The sequence below is a fragment of the Solanum pennellii genome, chromosome 7, assembly GCF_001406875.1.
Source record: "Solanum pennellii chromosome 7, SPENNV200".
In the NCBI taxonomy this organism is placed as follows: Eukaryota; Viridiplantae; Streptophyta; class Magnoliopsida; order Solanales; family Solanaceae; genus Solanum; species Solanum pennellii.
This window is the reverse complement of record NC_028643.1, coordinates 75,170,039-75,197,838: the sequence shown is the minus strand read 5'-3', so window position 1 is coordinate 75,197,838 and position 27,800 is coordinate 75,170,039. Positions and strand designations below refer to the sequence as shown.

The window sequence follows — 27,800 nt, the reverse complement described above, 5'->3', positions numbered from 1 at the left end:
TTAATTAATAAACTTTAGCTTTTTATCAATATAATTTCATATTATAATTTTAAATCACGTGGCCAAGAATTCCTTCTCATTCTTCTTCCTTCTCCACTAAAACTTGAAAATAGAAAAACACCATTAATTATTATTGGATTTCGAAAAAAGCCTTAATGAAGAAAATAAAGTAGGTATTGTTATAAAAAATAAAAATAAAAAGTGGGAATTGTTAATATACTGTGAACTTGTGAGATTAATATTAGAAAATTTGATACTAAGTTTGAAGTCACTTGGAATTGATTTTGACCGAACATAGATCCATTTTAAAATATAAAATATATCAATAATTTTTTTTAGACAAGGTAATATTCTATTAAAATTTGTGAATAGTTTATTCCAAAGGACTTGTGGGAAGCCTTTACCCATAATTTTGAACTTCACAAACTATTCATAATAACTTTCTATTATATTTAAGTTTATGAGTTTCAAATCTTAATACAAACGAATTCAATTTTTCGATACTTCTTTCATCTTAATCAAAACTTAAGTAGGGCACAAAATAATCATATTTGTGTTATATAAATCTCAAGATATGGACCTACTATTAAGCTAATGTAGCATGATAACAACATAATATAATCTTTACTACCTTCCTTCCCAATTAAGCTTCCCATTTTCCACTCAATACATTTTCCCAAAAAAGGTTTGGTTCTAAAGATAAAATCACACGTTGCTAAAAAAAATAATACTTCCGTTTAAGAAGGAAATTTAAGTTGATTTAATATAGAGGTTAAAAAAGTAAAATACAAAAAAACTTTTAAAATTTGTGATTTTTAAATTAAAATTGTATTAAAATATTTTTTAATCTTATATTCACGTAAAATTTATTTCTAAAAAAAATTAATAATAATGCAAGTGCGCGGTGAATTTAGTAGCTTGCTTGAGCATTCTCTTTGTACAAGCAAACAACAAGCTAGCAAGGACCGAAATGAAATACTCCAGAAAGATTCAAACAACAAAATAAACAATATTTGCCAGTAATGGTAGGTAACGGTTCAATTCGCTAGTAATATTGTCTCTTATGGGCTTAAAATACATCATTAGTTGATATGACTTACTTATATGAGTTATATGCCTAACATCTCTTATGTGTTTTGTAGGTGTGAAACTTCTTATCTTAAGTTAAATGCGGAGGTTTGCCCAATCGTACGTTTTGTCCATTTGAAACTTCTTATCTTAAGCTAGATGTTGAAGTTTGCCCCATCGAATGATACAATTTGTAACGGGCCAACCCACTAGTGATATTATCGATTTTTGGCATAGCTCACACAATTTTAAAACACGTCACTAGTTAGTAAAACATGCTTACTTATATACCCAACATCTTTTCTGTGTTTTGTGGATGTAAGACTTGTTATTTTAAATTGAGACGTCACATGCCAAAATTTAAATTGATCCGAAATTTGATTCAAATCCAACATGGTACATATGAGTTTATAAGAAATATATTGAATCAACCATAAATTCAAAAAGATCAATTAGGAGCATAAATCATAAAACTATAATGAAATACAAAATTAATCAATAAATATTGATTTTTTGAAAAAGTCCAAAAATATAATTCGAGCCTTTTATTTTAATTCTTGATGCACATAGATACAAATGGGAGCAAAAATCCAATAATTTCATCTATATAATCAAAAACTCAAATTCGAAACCTCTAACCAATCATCCCACCACGATCTCTCGTTTTTCTTAGTTTTTTTTTTTTGTTCGTTTCTCATTTTGTAACTGTTTTTTAATAGAGCGCGGGAATGATTTAACGTACAAACACCAATCAACTTTCTTCATCAATGGGGTCCTCTCTGTTTCACTTTTTCGTCCTCTGTATTAAAAACCCAAAGCAAAGCAAAGTGCGCCTTCTCTCTCTCTTCTTCTTCATTTCATTCAAAAAAAGTAGCCAATTTCTTTACAATATCTCCATTAAAGCTAAAATAAAGCAAACCCAAAATCCCACAAACAAACAAAATTTCCAAAGCAAAAAAGGAGAAGGAAGCTCAAAAAATCATTGTTACTAGTCTGTCACATCACATTCTTTTCTTGTTCATAGAGTAATCAAAAGCTAAAGTTCCATCCAAAGTATCTCCACAAGACAAACACATTAAGTAATACTTACTAATATATAAAAGTAGTATGTATTTCAAACAACCAGAGGATTTGGGGAGAAAAACCCTAGTTTGGTTTTGTTGTAAATTATGGCGAGTACCAGTGGGACGAAGGCTGAAGGGGGTGTGGGCCCACCTAGAACTGCCTCTAGGAGGGTTTCTAAAGCACCCACTATGGTAGACCCTGCTGCCGGAGAAGATCAGAATTCATTAGACAGTGAACTTGTGCCGTCGTCTTTGGCGTCTATTGCTCCTATTCTTCGTGTTGCTAATGAAGTCGAGAAGCAGAATCCTAGAGTTGCTTATCTATGTAAGAATAGCTACAAGATTTTATCTTTTTCTTTTTTTAAGTTTATGCTATGATGAAGTATGAGTACACTCTCCATTTGTGCGAGAACACTAGATATATCGTCGTTGTTAGGTATAAGCTAAATTGATATTTTCTTACTCTATATTTAATTTCAAGTCCTTAGTTTTTTTCTTTTAAAAAATTTTGAGATTTGGATAAAGATTTCATTTTTGGTTCTATGATTGTGTCTTCCCAGCTTGATCGAATCTTGACTAGTCCAGTGATGCCTTGCTACCTCCCACCAGCATAAGTAGTAGTAACTCTACCCACACCACTAAGATGTAGGCAGATAGGAAGTGATACTAGTGTTTAATTTTTTCTTGGTTTTGTGGTTATATGACCAATAAGAGGATATTTTGAATATTTCTTTTTTTTTTTTACGACAAGGGAAACCCCCAGCCGCTACCCTTTTTGGGTGCGCACAGGTTAAAACCCTGCTCCTATGCAATAGCTCTCAAACCACCTAGGAGAAGTAACCCGCACTAGGCAAGCCTGGTGCTACGAGCTCGACCCAGAAGGCAAACCCCTTGCTTTCGCTGGCAAGGGGTTTTGAACTTGAGACCTCCAACATGGAAGTCCCAAGCTCAAACCACCCGAAGGGTTTTTGAATATTTCTGTTGGTCAAGTTAAATGAACATGGGAAGTCATTTAGGTTATATCTGAAATGAACCCATGTATATGGATCTCATAATATTTGTTGGATGAGTAATTGGTGATTTGAGGCACAATGGTTATGAAGAACTTGGATGTAGTTATTTTCTCTATTTAAGTATAATAAACACACTTAGTAGGTATAGCGAGTATTTTAAGCAACTTTACATGATGTGGAATTCTGAAGATGTACGTCAGTGTTTTGACCTATGGGATGAACGGGCTTGGTTCTATTCGTTAGGATTTTATTTTGTTGAAATGCAGTCATATCAAAGCTACGATCACGTAGTTTAACTAACATGCATAATTCTGCCGAAGGCAGAACTAACTTTTACGCCTTGGAAGGAGCAGAAGAAAACTTGATGTGATGTTTGAATTAGTGGTAAATAATATAATATTTACCTTATCAAAAAAGAAGAAGGGAATTTAGTGGTAAATATCATTAAAGAATACCTAGCTTGTATTCTTTAAAATGATTAGGACCAGTAACGACTAGATTGAGCATCGGCTATCTGGGAAGAGTTCTTATGTGTTTTTTTCAAATGAAGCGCAACATGTAAACAATAATGTCTCTTATGAATCACTCGTCCGGAGAAAAAGAAGACTTTTTATGATCCTATGTTTGGCAGCTCAAATTAGTGGTGCATTTAATCATAAAGTTCATGAACAATGAGGACATTGTTACCAACAAGTCAATAACCTTTCATCCAGATGAGACACACATGCCTCTTGTCTTTTATAGAACTACATTTCTTTTTCTGAAACTGTATTTATAGAGAGGTATAATAATGTTTTTCCAAGTTAGAATTCTTTATGAGGAACACAAAAGTTGGGCTTATGAGGGAGGAGAAAACATTGAAACAATTTGGCATTGTGGCCTTGATCAAATCTCTAACACATTTTTATTGTAGTCTGTATGAAAATCACCTTGAAGTTGCTATACTTTAAGAATCATAAGATGATCTCTATATATTACTTTAGAGACTCTAAACTAAATTTGTGTACTGTCCATGACTCCTGTGCTCAACCGATTATTTACCGTTTATGTTGGGAACTTTTTCTGAGGGCGTGAATGCTTTCTTAGGTTTCGTTTGACTGGGATAAGATGTGTGAAATATGTATCATTAATACTGGTGGTCTCTTGGTTTTATTTAAAAAAGATGCAGTGTCATGATTAGTCATATTGCACAAATAGACCTTAATTAAGTATTATGTTAAGAAAAAATCAATTGTCTTTTATGCTTTCTTGTCTTGACTTGGTGCCACTAGTTGTCTTCATTGATATTCTATTTATCTTCCTCTTGTTTCTTTTCCTGTTTTTATATTTTTAAATTAGGTCGTTTCCATGCTTTCGAAAAAGCTCATAGGATGGATCCAACATCAAGTGGACGCGGCGTTCGTCAATTCAAGACATACCTGTTACATAGACTTGAAAGGGTAGGAACATCATATGCAAAGCTTTGTGGTTTTATATTTCTTATAAAAGTTCCTTCTTAAGTGTACTCTGGTGCATGCTGTTTGGTATAGCCATAGATGGGAGGACTTTCCACAAGTTGACATGGAGGAGTGACTTAAGCAGATTCTTTGTAGAGGACTACATCTCTGGGTTTTACTATAGGCTCCCTCTAAAACATACTTATGGAATTATTTCACATTTTAGCCAGTATCTGCACCATTCAACTAATTTCCCAGTAGGTTGGGATATGGCGTCAATGTGTACCAAAAATAATTTCTTTCCTTTTAGTGGTGTTCACTCTCTGGAGGACATGCTACTTCATCATCGGGGTTGAAACACGTTTCTTCCTGTTTCCTGTTTAGATGTCAAGACTCTGTCATTGTGACTAACTTCCATTTGATATGTTCGTTTGACATTACCCATCTTTGTTATTTCTGTTAATAAGTAGTTCATTTTCATGTTTTAATTATTTTACGTTTTTAGTGTTAAGCTTTGCAATCTCCAATGATTAGCATGACGTAAACTTTGTACCATTTTTGTTGATTGTAGGAAGAAGAAGAAACTCAACCTCAACTTGCAAGAAGTGATCCTAGAGAAATTCAGAAATTTTACCAGAACTTCTATGAGGAAAATATCAGAGATGGCCATCAAACAAAGAAACCGTAAGATTTCGACCTGAATTTCATGGCTTTCTTGTATTTCTTTTGTCATTGGCCTACCTTTGTTCATTTAATTACTGGTTAATTTTGCATTATTAGAGAGGAGATGGCTAAGATCTATCAAATTGCAAGTGTACTATATGATGTGCTGAGGACAGTGGTACCCTCTTCAAAAGTGGAAGATGAGGTTTTATTTGTGTTCTTACGTAGTCCTTGGAATTTTCCAGTACTGATTCCTCTTTGGGAACTTTAAGCTCTAGTATCTTCGTTTTCACAGACAAAAAGATATGCCAAAGATGTCGAAGAGAAAAGAGACTATTATGAGCACTACAACATTCTTCCTATTTACGCTGCTGGAGTCAAACCAGCAATAATGGAACTACCTGAGGTTATACGAATCGCTTTAATCTCAGTTTCATTTGCTGGCATGCTCCTTTTGCATGATTATATAGGACTTGTGTATCTCATTTCATCACAGAAAAGATTGATGTATTTCTCTTTCTTGATCAGATCAAGGCTTCTCTTCGAGCTATAAGAAATATGGATAATCTTCCCGTTCTCAGAATGCCTGATGACAAGGATAAGTCAGTCAATGATATACTCGAATGGCTTGCTTCAGCCTTTGGCTTCCAGGTAAAATATACTGATCACGACTCTCCACTCACGTGCTCCAGAACTTATTGTCGTATGTAAGGCAACATGCTTAAGTGGCCATAACCTGTTGCAGTGTTTTGTACGCACAATTTTTCATTCGCACAAACGAAATTTCAAGTTCTGGAAGGGTAGAATGTGTTGTACAAAAAGTGACACTGGTTGAATATTTAATGTTCATTTCGCTCTTCGCTAGTGTAAATTTTCCTTGTGAAATTGCCTTAGACAGCAGGGTCAGGTTAATGAGATTTTGGTGTCACCATTTTGGGAGTTAAAGGGCAAAGTTGAGTGGAAGGAGTACTAACTGAATTTCCTAGAATATGAGATTGGGCTGGCCCTGAAAGATCACTCCCTTCTGTTTGAACTCATTCCACTTTAAAAAAATCATGTATCTGAAGTCTGTTTTGTTGAACCATGTTTGCATTTTAACTGCCACCTTTCTGAAACCTACCACTTCCCGGCTTCTTATTATGACTTATGAGTACCACCTGTTTGGAACCCATTTCCTGCATAATTCTGCGGAAGTATCTTTATTTGATATGCATAGCTTCCTGGATCTTCCCTTGGCTGTATGATGATAATAATGCGTTCAAGGTCCATGACAAATCTTTGTTGAAGAACACACCAGCATTTTTAATTCTGCTTATAAAGTTATTTTCTTTTATCAACAAATTGTATGAAGCACGTGTGCCATCCAGTTTAAAATGAGCAGAACTTATGAATGAGATTTTTTTTCTCTCTAACATGTAAAGCATATCTGATCTCATTTAGTTATTTGTTTACTGAAGTGTTCACCAAATTCATGTGAAACCTACACACTTACCTAAATTCATGAGTCCCTATGAACTTCTAAGGCACTTTAAACACTTCCTTGATGAAATCCTACACTTTGCAAGTCTCCCTTGTTGAAAGAAAACCACCTGCTAGTCTGTGATTGTCTTTTAATTTCTGTTCCATCACACTTGGAGTGCTGTGAGACATGTTACGGCAGACCTTGGTATTCATGAATGCATGTACCACCCTCTGGGAAGCTATCTCCTTGAGTTTGCCTTGGTTCTGTCAATTGCATTCTGGTACTATATCTGATGCTTTAAAACAAAGATGTGGCATTTAGCATTTTTTTTCCGATTAGCTTCTAGTACATATCCTTCAACATGCTGATAGTTGAGATTCCTAACTTCATCTTACTGCTGATTTATTGGAATCAAGAAAGCAAATGTGGCAAATCAGAGGGAGCACTTAATATTGCTACTTGCAAATATGGATATAAGAAACAAGAGTGTGGATGATGATGCAAATTATAATGAGGTAACTGTATCTGCTCATTTGATAATTACACTAGTTTGATCAAATATGCATATAAATCTCTCTTTATTTTGTCTGCCTAGCAAACAACCCTTTTGTCATTTTTCTCTTGAAAATTGAGTACAAGAGAACATTTTTGCAGTTGGACACCTATACAGTTAAGCAGCTGAAGGATAAAATATTCAAAAACTATGAATCATGGTACAAATATTTGCACTGTCCAACAAACCTCAGGTGAGCCTAGTAGTGATCATGAAATTACAAGAATAACTTTTTAGAATACGTCAAATATGTTTAAATTATTAAATGAAAAAAATATATTACTCCTTCCATCCCAAAGAGAATGAAGCAGTTCAGTGAACTTTTTTGAACTTGAACTTGCTCATTGTTGGTGTAAGTATGAACCTCAGTTCATTATTCGTTTTGATGTTAAAATTACATACTTAGAAATTACATAGAAAGTAATTTAATCCAATATTTTAGGGTGTTTGGCCATGAATACCAAAAAAAATTCACTTTATTTGGAATTTTTGAAATTGAAGATGTGTTTGGCCATACTTTTTGCAAAGAATATTTTAGCATTTGAATGTACTTCTCCTAAATATGATTTACACCCCCAATTTCTAAAAATTAGAAAAATCACCCAACATGATAATTTACATGAAATATACAATCAAGTTTGTAAAATAGTAATATCTCAAGTATATAGTCACATAATGTCAGAGATTAGATCTCATATATCATATATGAGCTATTGCATACTATTGTAAATATTTTTCACTTTATTTGAAAATTTTGAAGTTGGAGTTGTTTTTGGTTATAATTTTTGCAAATAATATTTGGTTGTTTGAGTGTGAATTTTCCTAAAAAAACATGAAATATTGTCTAAATGAGAAATAAAAAATTTAGGGTATAATTTGAAAAAGAAATATATAGTAAAAGTGAAAAAAGTTGACAAGGTTTTGGGTGCTTTCCAAATTCCAAATACAACTTCAAGTTGTATTTGGAATTTTTGGCCAAATGCTTGGCTTATAAAAAAGGGACAGGAAGTGATTTTCTCTTGCTTGGCGTTACGTCTTGTGTTGCAGGTTTCCGCCGGGCTGTGACAAGCAACAGTTGGAGCTTCTTTACATTGGCCTTTATCTTCTTATATGGGGGGAAGCTTCAAATATACGATTCATGCCAGAATGCCTTTGCTATATCTTCCACAATGTAAGTTTGCTTTTCTATATATTCAGTAAAAGTCTTGGATTTGTCTAGAATCTGCTGGTCAGTTTACATCAATCACTATTCACTGCTTCTGTTGTCTCTTGTGGACTGGTGCATGTGCACTATCTCACACACTGAAGGAACTGACATGATTTCATGCCAAGATAAAAGTCTTAAGGGACACTTGGGTTTTTTTTTCTGGAAGGGTGAGTTGAGGAACAGTGCAATAACATGTGTAATGTTACCATGTGACCTCTTCACAAAATCTGATTAGTTTTGTGATGCTTGATTGATGCGATCTTCTTCTCCATAATGAACTGTCTAGTCATGTTATACATATTGCACACATGTAATGCAATAACTTTTTCAGTATTTTGGATGGATTGTGGATATTATTCTCCAGTTTTTTTTTCTTTCAGAAATAGCAACATTATTTATATAAACAGTTACCCTTCATGCGTTTGCGTGCCTTTTATACTTCAAAAATCAGATGGCACATGAGATGCATGGAATACTATTTGGCAATGTACTTCCAGTCAGTGGAGGTGCATATCAACCAGTGTCCCATGGTGAGGAGTCTTTCCTGCGGGATGTTGTGACCCCTATTTATCAAGTCATTCAGAAGGTAACTCCCAGATTTGTGCTGCTTCTTCCATAGTATTGTTGTTTATCACTTTATCTGAATTATCTTCGCTGAAAAAGGAATCTAGCAGAAACCTGAATGGGACAGCAAGCCATTCATCATGGAGAAATTATGATGATCTGAATGAATACTTTTGGTAATCAATTGTGTAGCATTGTACAATTTTTTGTTTTGTACAGTCTAAGGAAGAAGAGACTTATTACTCTTCCTTTGCAGGTCCGATAAATGTTTTAAGCTGGGTTGGCCAATGGACAAAAAAGCTGATTTCTTTGTGCACTCAGATAAAAGAAATACAGCAAATGTGGTATGTGTCTTTTATCAGATATATTACCATGTCTGTAAAGGTAGCATAAGAGACGTATTCAGTAGCTATGGCGACCTTTAAACTTCCATATCATCAATTTTATTTACTACATTTTTCCACTGTATTAAATTTGCTTCCTTAAATAAGATTTGTGATTGGTTAGCAAGGTCCCATAATAACATGTGGTCTTTGGATCAACTCTTGCTGATTTATTCAGCAGGAAAATAAATCGTACTTCAAGGATGTCGTATTCTGTTGTACTTATATATGTAAAAACGAAACAACTATCTCTGTCTGCTTCACTTACTGCCAATTGGTCTTTTGTTGGGTGATTTGATTCTTTAACATGATGTCGCATCCTGAGGCTTGAATTAGAATTCAACCCGTTCAGATGGGATGTTAGGACACAAACATTGTGTTAGATAGGGTGTTCTTCAAATAAGCAGTTTGTTTAAGCAAGTTGAGTAGGTTTCTTTGCATCACTTTTGTATAGCGTTACGAATAAAATAGTCATGAGACCTTTAGCATGTGAACTGTTGTATACTGCACATGCTTTTTGAGTTTTTTGCCTCCGTAATTTTGAGCACTAAGAGTCTTTAGCTTGAGTAAGTTACTTCCAAGTCACATCGCAGGTGTAAGAAAGGTAGAGAATGTTGCTTCTCTTTGAAGGTGATTAATAAATATAAGGTAATGACAGACATTTTGAAGATAATAGTAGTTCCTACAAAAATTTAAGATGAATTGTATTTTAAATTTCGATTTTGGGTGTAAAGAGAGTTGTGCAGATGATGCAGAATCTATGTTACAATTTTTTGGAAGAATTTTAGATTTTCAAGGAATGTAGCTTGTAGATTGTAAATATTGCAGCCAGCACAAACTTTTTGCTGATCAGTTTAGACTTTACACTACTTGTATATGTGTGTGTGTGTGTGTTGGGGGGGTGGGGTGGGTGGGGGGGTTCAGCTGTTAAGTTATTCACTTCTCTTTTAGAGCTGCTGATAAAGAGTATGGAAGTTTTCTACTGTACCAACATGTCAAAAAATTAAAACTAGAAAAGAAAAATAAAGATAAACATTATCCTCGACTCTGGAATAAAAGAAGGCACATTATTGCTCTTCTCTGAAAGTCTGTATCTTGACTTCTGAACCGAAGATTCTGGCGTTCCTTGGCAAGTTAACTGAGGAAATGTTCAGTTCCAGAGCTAAAGATAGTAGTTCTCTAATGAGCAATCAAAAAGATTTGGGGCATCAAATTCAAAATTCCAGGGATTGTCAAACTTGTAGAATCTGGCTTAACTTTGTCCTCTCATTTGCTTTAATTTAGACAGTATTCCCTCATGGTTTCCTATAAATGGACTAACTTAGCTTGATTTTCAGGGACATAATAATGTTGCTACTGGAAGGAGGAAGCCTAAGGCAAATTTTGTTGAAAATCGAACTTTTTGGCACCTTTATAGGAGTTTTGATCGGATGTGGATATTTTTTATATTGGCACTTCAGGTATCTCCAGACTCATGTAAACTGCTATGTTTTATTTTCCTTGTCTCTATTAAGTATAGATTATTTGTGGGAACATATTTACAAGTAATGAAAAGTTAGAAATATTGAAGGAGGTAGCGGAGACAGTAAGGCCACACTCACAACCATTATAAGTTAGTAAAAACACTATTTGGAATTGAACTAATCAGCAGGTCTGAATGCAAACCAATCCCCAGTAAAATGTTAAGGATCTGACGCATCAGAATTTTGGCAATATTTCTTTTGATATGATCCATTATTCTTCAGGTATATTTAGAAAACCAAACTTATTTAATCTCCAGTTAGATGCCACTGAAATGTATAGTTATCTGAGGGGCATTGCTGTCTCAGAGGAATTCCGACTTTAACTTATTTAATTCTTCACTACCGAGGCTTTTTTTTTTTGAATAAAAATTATGTCTTACAATGGGTTTCTCGCATCCAATGGTGCGTGGAGTGGTCAAGAAGTGGGAGGAGAACCATAACGTCTCAGGTTCAAATCCCAGAAGAAGGAAAATGAGGCTGTGAGAAATATTGGAAAAAAAAAATTACCTTGTCGTAAAAGAAGAAGGTAATTTTTGCATTCTGAAATGCTGCCCTGGTAGAATATTTTGAAACCCTGGTGTACTGCTTTCATCGAAGTTGCTTGTGAAAGTTGTAACAAAAATATGAACAAAATGGAGAAAAAGGATTTGGTGCAAGATCAAGATGGTTGCCCTTGTCGTGGGGAGAGGGGGCAGTTCTCCCTCTTTCCAAATGCAATGCCTTCCTTTATTTACTCTCTAGTTGAAATGTTAAGAGTTGAAAAAGTCTCATTGTTGATTAAGTAGAAGAGTTGTTCAATAGCTAAGGTCTGTTGAGGCTTTAAGCACAAAGGACGGCTAAAGCACTGGCTTTAATGAAAGAGGCATCAATCAACTTAGCCCTCATTTTTGAACTTCTGGGAATTGGCTGGATGAATCATCTGAATTCTTTCCGCTTTATTAGACTCTTAGGATATCATATGTGGCCTCCTCCTTTAAGACCATCTATGCTTAGCAATACTGACATTGGAGAATGTTAGAGCTTTCTATAAATTTGTTTGATGTATTTTATATGATTAGAGTTGAAGTCATTGGTTTAGATTTTGCTGAATTCAAGGTGTTGAAGTGTGTAACCATCTCATCTAAAAGCTTAAAGCACGTGGGAAGTCTTTTTGATATGGATGGCGGTGAGGTTTGATCTCAGAGGGTGAGATTTCATTTCAGGACCTTTGCCTACTTTGGTGCCATGTTGAAGTGTGTAACCATCTCATCTAAAAGCTTAAGTTGATAGAGAGAGCACACTTTTATTGTTTATTTGCATACTCAACAAAGGGGTTCATTTTTCTTTCCTGGCATTGAATTAGATGGACACTGGACTGTTCAGATTCTATAACTTGGCACATGTATGCCATATATTTACTTCACATGTCCACAATGAGTCCTCCAATTGACAGTTAGCTGATCACTTGGAGTGTTATGAGTTCTTGCTCGGTTATTGATAATAATGAGAATATTTTACAGAAGATTATCAAGGTGGTTAATAAATGATCAAGCGCAACCCAACCATTGGCATTATTTTGAGTTGGGTGCTTGGGTTTATACAATACAAGAAGATATCTTGCAAAAATACTGAAGTTTCCCTTGATTTTCATGTCATCTTTATGAAATATTTGTATTGATCTCATCTCCCTCCTTCCCTCTTCAGGCAATGGTTATCATTGCATGGAATCAGTCAGGATCTTTGTCTGTGATTTTTGATGCGGATGTGTTCAAAAGCGTCTTGAGTATTTTCATAACTGCTGCTATTCTTAACGCGTTGAGAGGTAGTTGCAGTACCTTATTTGATTTCCTTTCTCTATTGAAAGTATCATTTTTCAATCTTCTAGAAACTCTTTTATTAGAAGTGTAAGGAGTGTGCCTAGATTTTACCATTTTTCATATTGTGACTGGCTTTAGCTGAGCGTTGGTCCATATATATGTTCTTTCTGCAGCTACTTTGGACATAGTCCTCAGTCTGAGAGCTTGGAGGAGCTTAAAAATCACCCAGATTCTTCGCTACCTTCTGAAATTTGCATTTGCAGCATTCTGGGTTGTCGTCATGCCTGTTGCTTATGCAAAATCTGTTCAGGATCCAGGGGGAGTTCTGAGATTCTTCAGTAATTTGGGAGGCTATATTGAAAATGAGTCACTGTATTACTACTGTGTTGCTATTTATTTGATACCAGAAATATTGGCTGCCTTTATATTTTTCTTCCCTTTCTTGCGGAAATCCATGGAGCGCTCGAACTGGCGAATCATCAGCCTCCTTATGTGGTGGGCTCAGGTCAGCATATTTATGCTTTGATACTTACATGGACTGTGCTGTCACATTTGTCTAATAGATATACTGTATCCAGCCTAAGCTTTATGTTGGAAGAGGCATGCACGAAGACATGTTCTCCTTGTTAAAGTAAGAACTCATTTGTCTTCTATCTTTACACAAATAAACAAGTCTTGTTTGATAGCTTTTCTATTCTTCTGCTCCTACATATTTGTTTTTGGTATGCTGTTCATGAATGTGGAGAAAGGTTAGCTAATAGATTATAGTGAATACTCATAATTATGGTGGATACAGTGAACTGATCTAACAATTCATTCCCTCATTTTATTTGCTCAGGTACACTCTCTTCTGGATCATGCTCCTCATAAGCAAGCTCTCATTCAGCTACTATGTTGAGGTAATGTATTCCCTCTCTATTATTCCGTTTATCCTTATAAATCCATTTTAGCATGTCTGAGGAGTTGTTTTCTTCTTTTATGATTGGCCTTATGCCACATGTGTGAAAAAATAAATTTTAAAAATATATAACGACGATTTTTGTAACCGTCATTGATTCCTACATAACATGACTTCCACGTAATTCTGACGTGACTGCTATGTCATCAAAAGATTGTCTTAAGATACTGATGATGTGGCTTGACATGTCATAAGATTGTCGTGAATAGACTTGTCCACTTTGCATTCTACTTCAGCATATCCGTCTTGTATGTTCTTGACTTCTTTCCATGTGGCTTTTTCGAAAGGGCTAAAACAGATTATTCAGCTCTATCATCAACGCCTATTGTCATGTTATTATTGTCTGGATCTTATGATATCCTACATAATATGACAGCTGTATTCACGACGGCGTATATACGCTTGAACGATGTATTCACATCGTCATCAAGTAAAGATCTAGATACATTAGGAGGCCCTCTCAAACTTAAGGTGGGAAAACTAACGTGTGCTTATTTTTGGGAACATGAAAAGTTGACACTTACGCTTGTTGAAATGATGAGAATCACTACAATAAATGTTGTTGGAATATTTTCCTCCAAAAAGTCGCTGGTAACTGCATAGCGATAGAAAGTGCTTCTTGCACTACACACGATGATGAATCTGTTCTTAATCATCGAAAAGGGATATGATGTTGCAAATCTTCAATACATTGTTAGCTTAACCTGATCTGATAGTTCAAGGACAAGAATATCAAGGTTTAGAGGATAGTACTGGTTGGATACAAAGGAGCACACTGGTCGCTGGAGAGATAGTGGCACCAAATGATCATTAGAGAGTTGAATGGTGTTCGAATGATGGTAGACAGAGTAGCGCACAGGACACTGTTACGAACAAAATAAGAAAATATTGGTTTAGAACAATGGTAGCAGAAGCTCTTTAAATTCTACCATGATCATAGAGGCTTTGATATCATGTAAAGAAAATGGACCTCGGGCTTAACTCAACCTCAAAATTTAGTTCATGAGGTGAGGATTCACCAAGCCCTTACAAGGTGACAACGACCAATGAGTTTCATTTTCTTGTAAAGAAAATGTATCTTCAGTCTAATTCAACCCCAAAAATTAGCTAATGAGTTGATGAGTGTCCAAAACCATATAAGGATTTCTTCAACTAATATGGGATATGCCTTTCCTTGCCACATCTAGGATTGGACATTTTGAGCGTGAACAATCTATCGTAGGGGTTTGCCATCGGGTAAACCTAGAATAGGGATGGATTTGGCTCGGATAGCGTGTGTATATTAAATAAAGGGCCCATTGACATGATTAACTAACAATTTACTTATGTGCTCTTTATATAAGAGTTTCACAGTATGGCAGAATGAATTTCTATGCTAATAATAAGTAAATATTCTTTAATTAAATGCAGGATATCCAAGGGTATCATATAAATTCTTCTTTAAGTTTTTCCTTCTGGTACAGTGAATCTACCTTTCATTCTGAATCTCTCTTCTCAACCAGTGTCTTGTTTGTTCTAGACACACGTCTTCTGTCCATGGTAAAATCTCTTCATGCCTTTGCCCATTTTCCACCATTCCAACATTCACTCCTCCACTATTTGGTTATGGTGGAAATGCTGAGTTGGTTTGGAATTTATCAGGAGATGCCAGGCACTGTGAAAGGAGAACATTCAGTTGGAATTGTGGTACCTAGGAGAAAGACACAGGCCTGGAATGTTGCTCCGCTAGCACTTATGCGGGTTATTTGGAGAGCAAGAAATAGAAGAGTTTTTGAGGGGGTAGAGATGAATTTTGTACAATTATGGAGTTGCATTTTTACACTTAGGTGACCTGCACTCATGAAATCCCTTTATGTATATAAGGTAGAATGTCATAGCTATCACATCTTTTTGTAGGTTTTCGACATTTTTGTTTCGTTCTTGTATACGGGCACTTATTTGGCCATAATAATCAATAAAGATTACTTTATAAAAAAACTGAACTAATGTCAAGATTAGTAGTTGCTGTTGGTAACATGTCTGAAACCACTATCAGAATGTGTTTAACTATCCTGCAATGTGAACTACAACTTATGTTAGATACCTCTTGCAGCTTGAAGAATATTTTCAATTCATCCTCTTCTTTTCTTGCTCAATGCAATTGTCGGTTCCCCCATCCTGCTTAACTTGCAATGGACTGTCACATCCCCAACTAAATGGAACTCGACTGGATGACCTTCATTTTGAATTTCATATGTTAAACTCTAATTCATTGAGGTCATGAGAGGAATGGTATGACAAGCATCAATGACTGTGTGTACAAACTAAATGACTGCTTTTCGAAATGGAAGCCTCTGGATGCTTTTAGCCTGGATATTTCCTTGCACATCCAGAAGTATTGATTATTTGGTTCTAGCTATTCAAACACTAAAATGTTCTTAGAAACTGTGGTGCATGGTTGATTCGTGCGCTACAAGGTTAGACATCAATGTTTCTCTATGTTGCACTTACTGTCGATTCTAAATTATTTGTAAGACCAATTTCTATCCCACAGACTAACATGTGCTACTTCAGAAGTATTACTTAAGATTCAACGATGTTATTGCAACTTCTATTGGAAAAAAGTGTTCACTCCCTTTGCTTCATAAAGAAGAAAATGGAAGAAAATCAAGATGAAGCTTCAGTTTTTCCTGAGATCTCTGTGTCTTTTCAGTAAGAGATGGCTCTTAATTGGATGTTCTTGTTTCCTCAGTCTCTCTTTTTGCCTCCCCCTGCAGATATTGCCATTAGTGCAGCCTACCAGGACAATAATGGATATAAGAATCACAAGCTATGACTGGCATGAGTTCTTTCCACATAGTACGTCTTTGTTAAAGTTTCTTTTCACCTGATTTATTGCGAAAATATAACTAAGCATTTCGCATTTGAATGTTATTCAGTGCCACATAACATTGGAATAGTGATTGTCCTATGGGCGCCAGTCCTTCTGGTAAGTTATGGAAGAAAAATCATTTGAAAATGACAAGCTGATGTTGAGTTCTAAGAAATATGGATTGCATGCAGGTCTATTTCATGGACACACAAATTTGGTATGCTATATTCTCTACAATTGTTGGAGGGATCTATGGTGCATTCAGCCACCTTGGCGAGGTTAGAAGCAATGAATACATTCTTTGGACTGAATTATTCAGGGATAATCCTTCATGCCCTTTATTCCTCTTGAAAAACTAGTTATACTGTTTTAACTATTTCTACCTTTTTGTTTTTTTAGATAAGGACGCTAGGGATGTTACGATCACGATTTGAGTCAATTCCTTCAGCTTTTAGTGAACGACTCGTGCCATCTTCAAAAAAAGAAAAAAAGCATAGATATGAGGTAGTAATTACTTATATATGCAAATAGATGCTCCCGTATTCTTGCATTTTCACAATTCCTAACTCCTACTTCAACTCTTCTGATGAACTTTGTGTCACTTGGTAGGATGATTCTTTGGAGAGGAAGAACATCGCGAAGTTCTCTCAGATGTGGAATGAGTTCATACTGTCCTTGCGGATGGAGGATCTGATCAGCCATAAGTGGGGACCACGCCTGAAATTCATCATGCTACTTGGTGAATAGATTTCTGCAGTTATGCACTTTTAAATTAAGTTGGTGATTCTTTTGTCGCTGTGAACTTCCAGGGAAAGAGATCTGCTTCTTGTACCGTATTCGTCAAGTGAAGTGTCTGTTATTCAGTGGCCTCCTTTCTTGCTCGCTAGTAAGGTGATACTTGATTCCTGTTGTTGATTTTAGACAATTGAAACGTTCCCCTTTTTGTCTCAGTTTTTTCACCTGCATCTTATTAGATTCCAATAGCACTGGATATGGCAAAAGATTTCAGGGGAAAAGAAGATGCTGACCTGTTCCGGAAAATCAAAAGTGATGATTTTATGCGCTCTGCAGTGATCGAGTGCTATGAGACACTTAGATATTTGCTGGTTGGAATTCTGGAAGACAAAGATGACAAGATGTAAGGCAATTTCAACTACTTCACTTGTCTTTTTCTTTATTGTTGACTATCTAAAGCTGAAGGTCCAGGTCCATATTTGTCGTACCGACAGTACTTGTAATTTGTCACTAAGAATCCATATGACTTCTTGGAATTTGGTCTCTTTTATAGGGTTGTGGAGCAGATACGCAAAGAAATAGATGAAAGCATAAAAGAAAAAAGGTTCTTAAGGAAATTTCGGATGAGTGGGTTGCCCTTACTGAATGATAAATTGGAGAGATTCTTGAATCTTCTGGTTAGTGCAATACATGTATATGCACAAACAAGTAACATGATCTAAATGTTTTCTTCTCCATCTCGAATTCAGCATTTTTGATGAAATTTTGGAGGCTGAGTTTTCTGCTTGTACGTTCTGTGTGTTTGATTGTGGTACTAACAGGTGGCAGATTATGAAGATGAAGAGGCGAAAAAATCACCTATGATTAACCTTATCCAAGATATCATGGAAATTATCATTCAAGATGTTATGTTTGATGGCCATGAGTAAGTTCTTGACAGAAATTAGTTTTCTCAGAGAACACGAGATTGACGTAATCAAATCTGCACTATGACGAGCATCTTCAATTTTGATTTACAATTTTGTTTTCTCTGTTCTTTTTTCACTAGAATTTTGGAGAGAGCTCACCAGATTGATAGAAAGGAGCAAAGATTTGAAAGGATAAATATCTATCTTACTCAGAACAGGTCTTGGAAGGAAAAGGTATTTTGAACCTGTACTTTCTTTGTTCGTTAATTCTTTATATCATGGTTTTATATCTTACTAATGCTTATTATCTGCGTCTTTAATACTCCATTTTTTCTATAGGTTATCCGGCTTAATTTGTTATTGACTGTGAAAGAGTCTGCAATTAATGTTCCTACAAATTTGGATGCTCGCCGTCGAATTACTTTTTTCGCAAACTCCCTGTTTATGAAAATGCCAGATGCTCCCAGAGTTCGTAATATGCTTTCTTTCAGGTTAGTTCTGAGCTAATTCTGGACGACCTTTATTGCTTTGCTGGTGAGTTTGTTGTTTCTCTTCTTATGAAGCATTGCTGAAGCTATAGATCAGGAACTAAGTTATGTTGGCCTGCCACATTGCTGAAGTGGTTGTTTGACAAATGAATCTCGTAGTGTTACAAAGCAAACCTTTATGATAACGGAGAATGAATTCTGATTCTTCCAATTTTCCTTCTCAAAAAAAAATGCTGATTCTTCCAATTTGGAACATCTTCCCATTTGCTGTTTTATGTGAACAATAAATTAAAAGATGCCTGTCCATTGTTCTGCCCCATATACAACTTTTATATATCGTAGAGGAAAGTTGTCACTCTTTTATTTTTCAACTCACTGTCCCATTAAATATGAGACAGAGTAAACTATTTCTACAGATGATATTTGGGTTTGTAAAGTTCTTAAAACTGTAGTTTGAAGTATGAAGAATTGGACTAGTTAGTTGAAATTGTGACATCAAGTATGGCGTGTTATTGAATACCGTTGATTATAATAGTTAGAATATCGGAAGGAGATCTTTTTCTATTTAAAGAAAGAACGTGAGGTTCACAAGGACTAAAAAGGAAAGCAGATCAAATTTTGGGGATAAAGGGAGTACACTCCCTCAATAACAGGTTTTGGAATAGCAGTTATCAACAGATGCTTGTCCTGTACAGATACCTGACAGCTGTGGTATAAGGATTTTGTGATAAAACAGCAATTGAAAAGAAATTTCTGTAGAAAATATGGGGATTCACTTTCATATATTAAAAGAATGACAAGAGGCACTTGAGAAACTTCTTGCTTTCATTTCGTCACTTTGATTGGTTTGAAATGCCAATAGTCCACATACCATACGTGTTACTTTTAAATTCTTCCTCCAAATAGCTTAAAATGCGTGATATTTATGTTGCATGCCATTTCCTCATGTTGCAACTATGTGTCCGCTTGCTGTGCTGCAATTGCAGAACTAATTTCAATATGTATTTCTTGTTCAGTGTCTTGACTCCTTACTATAATGAAGATGTTCTCTATTCTGACGAGGAACTTAACAAAGAAAATGAGGATGGTATTACCACTCTGTTTTACCTTCAGAAGATATATCCAGGCGAGTGTGTAATTGTGGCTTGTTAATTACAGTGTCACGTTGCAACATAGATGAAGCACTAATCTCGATTGCCTTTATTTGACCATGAAATAGATCAATGGAAAAATTTTGAGGACCGCATCAATGATCCCAAGCTTAAGGACATAAGTAAAGACAGGAATGAATTAATTCGTTACTGGGTATCATACAGAGGACAGACACTTGCAAGGACAGGTCAGATCGCAATAACATCTTTGATATTTCATACAACTTCTGACTGTAAATTTTGTTGTCACTCAACTATGCTTTATGTTTTGTATTTTGCTCGTGGAATTCCAGTGAGAGGAATGATGTACTATAGGGAGGCTCTTGAGCTTCAATACTTTCTGGATTTTGCAGAGGACAAAGGTGCTATTTGAATTTTATTGTTTATTTGTATAACAATATATCTGTGATACTGTGAGTTGGATGTGGTTGGTGTTAACTATCTACCCTTTACTTGGCAGCAATATTTGGAGGATATCGGATCATTGATATGAATCGAACAGATTACAGAGCTTTGAAGGAGCGTGCACAGGCATTGGCTGATCTGAAGTTCACATATGTAGTGTCCTGTCAGATCTATGGTGCTCAGAAGAAGTCCAGTGAACAGCGAGACCGTAGTTGTTATGTCAATATTCTGAATCTCATGTTGACGTAAGTTGGAAATTCCGACTATTCTTCTAGGAGAAAGAAGTGGGTATCTTCATTTCTATTTTGAACCTTTCAGGTATCCATCTTTACGGGTTGCTTACATAGATGAGCGGGATGAAGCTATTAATGGGAAGTCCGAGAAGGTTTACTACTCTGTGCTGGTGAAGGGAGGTGATAAATTGGATGAGGTATGAGTGTGACTTCAAAGAAAAACAAAGGTTTTGTCAACAAATGTTTTTTCTTCAGCGATCAATTTTCACAAAAATTTGAACTTTCTTTTTCATATCACTGGAATAAGTAGTAAGTGTCTTCTTGTGCTGCCATGCTAGGAAATATACCGTATCAAGCTTCCTGGCCCGCCTAAAATTGGGGAAGGGAAACCTGAAAATCAAAATCATGCCATCATTTTTACTCGAGGAGAAGCATTACAAACCATAGATATGAATCAAGTAAGTTTTTAATTTTTCTGCTTCTCCATTAAATATATACTACGAGTCTAACTTCTTTCTTTCTAGGATAATTATTTTGAAGAAGCTTTCAAGATGAGGAATGTATTGGAAGAATTCTTGAAACCTCATAGGAAGCGAAGACCGACAATACTAGGTTTAAGGGAGCATATTTTTACTGGAAGGTTCGCAATATTTGATGTTATAAGCCCTTGATAGCTCACACGGTTATAGAATTGCTTACTTTATCCTTTTTTTTGTAGTGTCTCTTCGCTTGCTTGGTTCATGTCCAATCAGGAGACCAGTTTTGTAACCATCGGACAAAGAATTTTAGCAAACCCCTTAAGGTGAGTCATCTGGCTGACTTCCAATGAAATATGTTTTCTGCTGATGCATAATATGTTGAAGACCTGAAGCTGCTAACGTTCAGTTCCATTGTACCACTGTATTAGACATTTATTGTTTTAGTTTTATTTTTGTGCTGGTTTTTGGTCATTTTTTAACGATTGTTGTTTGACTCTCTCTTTTACAACAACAACATCATATCCAGTGTCTCATAAGTAGCGTCTACACAAACCTTACCCCTACCTGAGGGAGGTAGAGAGGTTGTTTCGAAGGAGCCCCAGCTGACTCTCTCTTTTAAGGAAAGAAAATTAAATGATTTTTTCATTTTCTTTCTCCTAGCTCTCTGCCTTACATATCCACTTATTCCGCATAAAATAAGTAGTAACCAGCTCAACTTTGCAAACCCTTTTCTGCTTTGTTCATGAACATTAATTAACAGTCACATGGTAATCATCAGTTTAAGGACATCAACTTTCCAGGTACTTATAATCTAACCTAACTGTAATAAAAAAAAAAGAGTAATTTTGTTGAAAATATAATTAAATATTAAAATTGTGCTCTCTCTAAAAGCTTAAGCTTTTAGATGAGATGGTTACACACTTCAACATGGTGTGAGAGCAGGCAAAGGTCCTGAGATTGAATCTCACTGCCACCCATAATAAAAAGAATTTCCACGTGCTTGGCTCATAAAAAAGAATCATGCCCGCACGTGAGGGGGCGTGTTGAGAATATAATGAGATAATAAAAGTGTTCTCTCTCTAAAAGTTTAAGCTTTTAGATAAGATGGTCACACACTTCAACTTCAACAAATTTCTTGTATTGTTCTTTCCAAGAATCAGAGGTATAAATACATTTACAGTACAGTAAATTCTAATTAAGGTAACTAAGCCTTTAATTTTCTACAAATCAGCTGCCTATAAATATATCACTATATGCATGAAAAGCCTATATATGTACACCTATGTTTTTAATGTTAATCATGTTGGTACTTGGGTTCCATATGAGGCTTCCGTGAACATGTCATCCAGCTGCTTCGCATAGCCTGTAGAGATCAAGTTCTAAGAGTCCTTCGCCGCTCCCCACTTTCCAGCATGCTCAGGGCTGGACATTTTGAGCATGGACAATATGAAATTGGACCTGTTGAAGTATGTGACTATTTTATTTAAAAGCTTAAAGCTGTTAGAAAGAACACCTTTTTTTTTTAACTGGTTACAATATCTATATATCAAATAAACAAATCAGTACATGGGTTGCAATGAAACCATATTTACAAAGCACTCTCAATTTATTTTGTCGTATATGTCTATATTGAATCTAAAACATCAACAATAGAAACAATATCATTTAAGAAAATCTGTTTACACCAAAAACACAAAAGCAAGATGAAGTTTAGTTTGATCTTCTGCACTCCATTCTCAACATTGTCAAAACATCTGGAATTCCTTTTCTTCCAGGTTGTCCACCTTCTCCAAGCAGGGACGATTCTCCATCTACTCATATCCTTTGCTTGTAAGCTTGTTTCCTCCCAACTATTTAGAGCCTGTCTGACCTCAGCATAATCTTACCAGGCATGGTCCAGGATACCCCGTTGAGGTTTAAGATAATTCTACATAGTTGTGTTGTTAACTTGTTGTCTTACAGTAAAGGGAAAGATGGTTAACTATGTCTGTTTTTTCTTTACAAAAAAAAATCTTGAACGCAATGGGTTTTCTCTTCTCATCAAATTATGTTGTGCAAGGGCTATTTCTTTGGCTAGTAGCCACCCAGAACAGTATACTTTGTGTGGTATTTTAGTTTTTCCAGATGTGCTTTCATGACCAGTTGGCGATAAAAGTGCCTGAGAGCAAATCCATACCGTCAACTTCATATAAATGTATCGATATATACCTGGAAAGCCCATATATGGACACCTATTATTTCTTTAGCACTAACTAATGCTGGGGATAGTTTCTTCATCTCTTGCAGTGCAAGAGTCCTATTGCAGAAAAAGTTATGCAGACATGACTGTTCTTGTGCAGCTGTAAATGTTTTGAACTGATTCTTTAAGTTCAATTCTCTTGTTGAACTTTCTGGACTTGAGATGAATATATGTTTGGCTTAGTTTAGGCTATTGTTACCATAACTGGATTGTTTGGTTCTAAAGTAGGAAAACTGAAGAGTCTTTTCCTGGTTTGGTGTTGATTTGAGCCTAATCTTTTCTGGCTATATATTTATGGTTTATCTACATTTTGACACTTAAGTTACACCCTACAATATTAAATAGCCTTGTCTTTTTGTTTCTTTGTTTTTTACTTTTTCTTTTCACCTCTTTTCTGGATACAATTTGACTTTGTTAGTCTCAATTTTGTTACTCAGGACTTAGCTCTAGTAAGTTGCACAAATTTATTGCCACACTAATATATTGCATATATCCCTGTACTTGACCAATTGCCATCCAGTAACGATCGCATGTTGATCATAAATTAGAAGCTTTCTTTGACGCTTCTTCCAGGGGTCTCTTGCCTTTTCAACTTTCAACCTTCTAATCCAACTGTGCAGAAATGGATACTATTTGATATGATCTTTTTTACTCTTAATTGCAATTCAACAGGGCTATTTATTATTTTCATTTACTGTTTTTTCTTTTAAAGATTGACTCAACTTGTTTTGTTCTTTTTAAATTTTACAGGGTAAGATTTCATTATGGTCATCCTGATATTTTCGACAGAATCTTTCATGTAACAAGGGGTGGTATTAGCAAAGCTTCTAAAACAATTAACCTGAGTGAAGATATCTTTTCAGGTGGGATAGTGTTTTCTTAATGGTGAAACTGTAAAGGCATATTTTGGTACTTAACTGGGGTGCATCTTCAGGTTATAATTCAACTTTACGTGGAGGATTCGTAACACATCATGAGTACATCCAAGTAGGTAAGGGTCGTGATGTGGGGATGAATCAGATCTCTCAATTTGAGGCAAAGGTGGCAAATGGAAATGGAGAACAAACACTGAGCCGTGATGTCTATAGGCTTGGGCGTCGATTTGATTTCTACAGGATGTTGTCGTTCTACTTCACCACAGTTGGTTTCTACTTCAGCAGCATGGTATGCAAACTGCTCTTAGTGCTATGCATACACTTCATTGCATAAAATCTTTTGAAATATGTGACTGATGAATCAAGCAAGGTTTCTGGCTAGCTGTTGTTGTAAAAACTAATATCATTTTCATGTGATCCTAAGATAGTGAAAGAAGGCATCATCTTACATATGATCCTAAGATAATACCTTCTCTTTCAGCATTCCTCGAACAGAAAGGGGAAAACTTGAAATTATATATCAGGAAAGACCATGAGGCCAACAGGCTGTTACTCTATGTACCTGGTCTTATGACATAGTATAGATGTGAAACCTCATTCTCATTGCATTTTTTGTTTCTGAACAATGTTTTGAATCTGCATTCTGCTCATTAGTATGTAGTAAACATATTCAGAATACAATTTTAAGCAACAAATTAGTTAAACCATCAGATCGTAATTCTAATATTTGGGATACAAAATAGGAGAAAAATAAGTCTCGGGCTTGTCCTTGCATTTATTGCTCGTCACTTGCAGCTCTTTACAAGTGTACTGTATGAAAGAATTTATCTAGTGAGAAGCTGAGCTAATTCCTTCGCTTACATAACCTAAATACAAAGATTGGTTCCGAGTGCTGATTTCTTACTTACCTTTATTGATCTACAAGGAAGTTCAGATATTTTTGTGTTCTCTTGTTGCTACACTAGCAGTAGTTATCCAGTCCTCCCAGAAAAAAATGAGTTCCTGTCTCCTTCTTTAGTTTCAAAAATTTTCTTATAATTTATATCTGCTGGCAACTGGAGTTTTATTCTGTAGTCAATTTTCCAGGCTACAGTGCTTACTGTCTATGTGTTTCTATATGGACGGTTATATATGGTCTTGAGTGGGTTGGAAAAGCGAATTCTGGAGGATCCCACAGTTCGTCAGTCCAAAGCTCTTGAAGAGGCTATGGCTCCCTCATCTATATCTCAGCTGGGCTTGTTGCTTGTACTCCCTATGGTAATGGAAATTGGGCTGGAGAGAGGATTTCGCACGGCCCTGGGTGATTTTGTAATAATGCAGCTGCAGCTTGCTTCTGTATTTTTTACATTCCAACTCGGAACAAAAGCACATTATTACGGTAGAACTATCTTGCATGGAGGTTCTAAATATCGAGCTACTGGTCGTGGCTTTGTTGTTTTTCATGCAAAGTATGCAGATAACTACAGGATGTATTCTCGCAGTCACTTTGTCAAGGGGCTTGAGCTGTTTATGCTGTTAATTGTCTATGAAGTCTACGGGGAATCATATCGTGATTCACAGTTATACTTGTTTGTTACTATTTCAATTTGGTTCTTGGTAGGTTCCTGGTTGTTTGCTCCCTTTGTGTTCAATCCGTCTGGTTTCGACTGGCAAAAGACAGTAGATGATTGGACAGATTGGAAGAGGTGGATGGGAAATCGTGGAGGCATTGGGATTTCACCGGATAAAAGTTGGGAATCTTGGTGGAATGGGGAGCAGGAACATCTAAAACACACAAATCTAAGGGGTAGAGTGATTGACATTATCCTTGCCTTCCGCTTTTTCATTTTCCAGTATGGAATTGTCTATCACCTTGATATAGCTCACGGCAGCAGAAATTTACTGGTAAGAACTTACTTGTCATTATATAGTTTTAACTTTTGTCTCTCCTTTTTGAAGAAGAGTCTTACAGTTTCCGTTAAATCATCTCATACAGGTGTATGGACTTTCTTGGTTTGTTATGCTAACCGCTCTTCTGGTCTTGAAGGTACTTACTTACCTCTTAGCTTGCTTGACACATTACAACTTAACTAACCCCAATATGTTGGAAGTGGGTGAAGTAATCACATTTACCATCTTCCTGTTGATGGGGGTGAAATGTTGTTTAAACAGATTGCATAATTCTATCTTTCCTAGTTATGTCTATCCACTGAATATTAAGGTTCTTTTAATTGCAAAATATCAGCTTCGTCGACAGTCCTCTAGCTTTATAACTTGATCTATCAGAGTAATTCATGCTGCACCTTTCTATATGTTTGAACTGGATACGCGAAACATTATGAAGGAACAATTATACATGCTTATTATGGACTTGATATGTTTATCTAATCATGCTTCTTGTTATTTTGCTCGCTATAGATGGTATCAATGGGCAGACGAAGATTTGGGACTGATTTTCAGCTCATGTTCAGAATTCTGAAAGCACTTCTATTCCTTGGATTCGTATCTGTCATGACTGTGTTATTTGTTGTTTGTGGCCTGACCTTGAGTGATCTATTTGCTGCCATTCTTGCCTTTGTACCGACAGGCTGGGGCATTCTTCTTGTAAGTTCATTTTCTTGTATATCTAAGGATCATCTTTTTCTTGCTATTTGGTTTGTTCTTGGACAACGGTCCAATAGAAAAATTTAAATCTGCAATCCCCCCCTTACATTCTTTCAATTTGATTTACTTAAAGTTAAACTCTACTCTTAACTCATCTATGTGCAATCTCTCTCTTCAACTAGTGATCTTATTCTTGGTAATTTTTGTTTCTACGTATTATCATAGACCATTGTCCTTTAATTTTTCTTACTATATGTTGTTTTTTCCGTACGTCGATTACCTTATTGTTTTTTTGTTGTTACTATTTCTTTTTTCAGCATACTTCGCCATGCTGTCTTTATTTTCTTGTCATGGCTTCTTCTTTTCCTATTTCTTTTTCCCAACTGCTTTGAAATGCTTTTCCTTGATCCAAGGGTCTATCGGAAACAACCTCTCTACCTTGGAGGTAGTGTTTATGTCTGTGTAGACTCTATCCTCCCAAGACCCCACACTTGTGGGATCACACCAGGAATGTTGTTGATCTTATTCTTGGTAATATTGCCATAGCAACTTCCGCTGCTGTTTCTCCAATAAGCTACTAGAATGAAATGAATGTTCCCACTGTTAAGTCATACAACTAATGTACTTGCATGTTAAAATATAGCTTCATCTGATCTTACACCTTTGTGACTAATTTCTTCCTTTATGTTCAAAGATTGGTCAAGCATGCAGGCCCTGTTTTAAGGGACTTGGAATTTGGGATTCAGTGATGGAGTTGGCACGGGCATACGAATGCATCATGGGTCTGTTCATATTCGCGCCAGTTGTGGTCTTGTCTTGGTTCCCATTCGTATCAGAGTTTCAGACGCGGTTGCTCTTCAACCAGGCCTTCAGTAGAGGTCTCCAGATTTCAATGATTCTTGCTGGGAAGAAAGACGAATCATCACACTCTTGAAGTTTTTGATGCTATTGTTAACCACAGTTAAACAGTATTCTTTTTAAAACTAGGCATTACTACTGATGAATGCACAAAGAAATCTTCTTATTGAATAGATTTCAAAATCATAGATGTGTAAAAACATTTTGTAGCAAGTTTTAGATTTATTACATACTTGTGTAGAAAACACGGCTACGTACTTCATTCAGATGATTAATATTTAATTCATTAATACTCGTGGTTCTTG

The 27,800-nt window shown here is 35.8% G+C and overlaps 1 protein-coding gene across 1 annotated transcript; it reads left to right on the top strand.

Annotated features, from left to right (window-relative positions):
* Window positions 1-1,854: 1,854 nt before the first annotated feature.
* Window positions 1,855-27,800, top strand: LOC107025925 (callose synthase 7-like). The gene is made up of 42 exons (XM_015226714.2): window positions 1,855-2,457; window positions 4,484-4,584; window positions 5,153-5,265; window positions 5,362-5,449; window positions 5,540-5,650; window positions 5,773-5,895; window positions 7,123-7,221; window positions 7,361-7,452; window positions 8,307-8,430; window positions 8,918-9,052; window positions 9,130-9,206; window positions 9,287-9,374; window positions 10,751-10,873; window positions 12,620-12,737; window positions 12,906-13,237; window positions 13,311-13,363; window positions 13,571-13,631; window positions 16,447-16,528; window positions 16,609-16,658; window positions 16,733-16,819; window positions 16,941-17,045; window positions 17,151-17,245; window positions 17,351-17,432; window positions 17,516-17,679; window positions 17,830-17,953; window positions 18,098-18,201; window positions 18,325-18,418; window positions 18,524-18,675; window positions 19,689-19,798; window positions 19,892-20,011; window positions 20,117-20,185; window positions 20,284-20,473; window positions 20,547-20,658; window positions 20,800-20,919; window positions 20,986-21,101; window positions 21,180-21,263; window positions 23,930-24,042; window positions 24,114-24,343; window positions 25,141-25,938; window positions 26,030-26,080; window positions 26,452-26,637; window positions 27,332-27,800. Exons 1-42 carry the CDS (start codon window positions 2,238-2,240, stop codon window positions 27,569-27,571), a joined length of 5,736 nt encoding a protein of 1,911 aa, XP_015082200.1. The 5' UTR covers window positions 1,855-2,237; the 3' UTR covers window positions 27,572-27,800.